The 953-nt window shown below is 44.1% G+C and overlaps 1 protein-coding gene across 1 annotated transcript in view; it reads left to right on the top strand.

Annotated features, from left to right (window-relative positions):
* LOC102215905 (intestinal mucin-like protein) overlaps positions 1–953 on the top strand; it is a 17,043-nt gene that overhangs the window by 2,234 nt on the left and 13,856 nt on the right. The window contains exon 2 of the mRNA XM_005728234.2: positions 453–632. Coding sequence (XP_005728291.2) covers positions 453–632 — 180 coding nt within the window. The remainder of the gene's footprint in view (positions 1–452; positions 633–953) is intronic.

The raw sequence follows: 953 nt of genomic DNA, 5'->3' as shown, positions 1-953 counted from the left end.
ACTACACCTCCTACAACAACAACCACTCCTCCTACTACAACTACACCAACACCTCCAACTACCACAACTACACCTCCTACTACAACAACTACGACTACACCTCCTACAACTACAACTACTCCTCCTACAACAACAACCACTCCGCCTACAACAACTACACCAACACCTCCTACTACAACAACTACGACTACACCTACAACAACAACCACTCCTCCTACAACAACTACAACAACACCTCCTACTACAACAACTACAACTACACCTCCTACAACTACTCCTCCTACAACAACAACCACTCCTCCGACTACCACAACTACACCAACACCTCCTACTACAACAACTACGACTACACCTCCTACAACAACAACCACTCCTCCTACAACTACAACTACTCCTACAACTACAACTCCTCCTCCTACAACAACTACGACTACACCTCCAACAACCACAAGTACAACTACAGCCACACCTTCAACTACCACAAGTACACCTCCTACTACAACAACTACGACTACACCTACTACAACTACTCTTCCTACTACAACTACACCTACACCCCCGACTACCACAAGTACAACCACAATCTCATCGACTACTTGCATTCCAAGTACCACATGTGCGTGGTCAGACTGGTATGATGTGGATGATCCAACGGACAAAAGTGATTGGGAAACATACAAAAACATCACAGATAGCGGTCTTCAAATATGTGAAGATATTCAAGACATTGAGTGTAGAGCGGTACTATACCCGGACAAAACCTTTGATGACTTTGTGACTGAAACTGGCCAAGTTGTTAGTTGTGATCAGGACACTGGTTTAATATGTAGAGTAGAGGATCAGACCAGACCTCCAAGAAAGTGCTATGACTATGAGATAAGGGTATATTGTTGTAAGATATGTTCAACAACCACATCTCCTAGTACCACGACTACATCAACACCTCCGACTAC

The sequence above is a fragment of the Pundamilia nyererei genome, unplaced genomic scaffold (genome assembly GCF_000239375.1).
Source record: "Pundamilia nyererei isolate P.nyererei 1_Seehausen unplaced genomic scaffold, PunNye1.0 scaffold00027, whole genome shotgun sequence".
NCBI lineage: Eukaryota > Metazoa > Chordata > Actinopteri > Cichliformes > Cichlidae > Pundamilia > Pundamilia nyererei.
The sequence above is the reverse complement of the archived record's forward strand: the minus strand, read 5'-3'. Positions and strand labels throughout refer to the sequence as shown.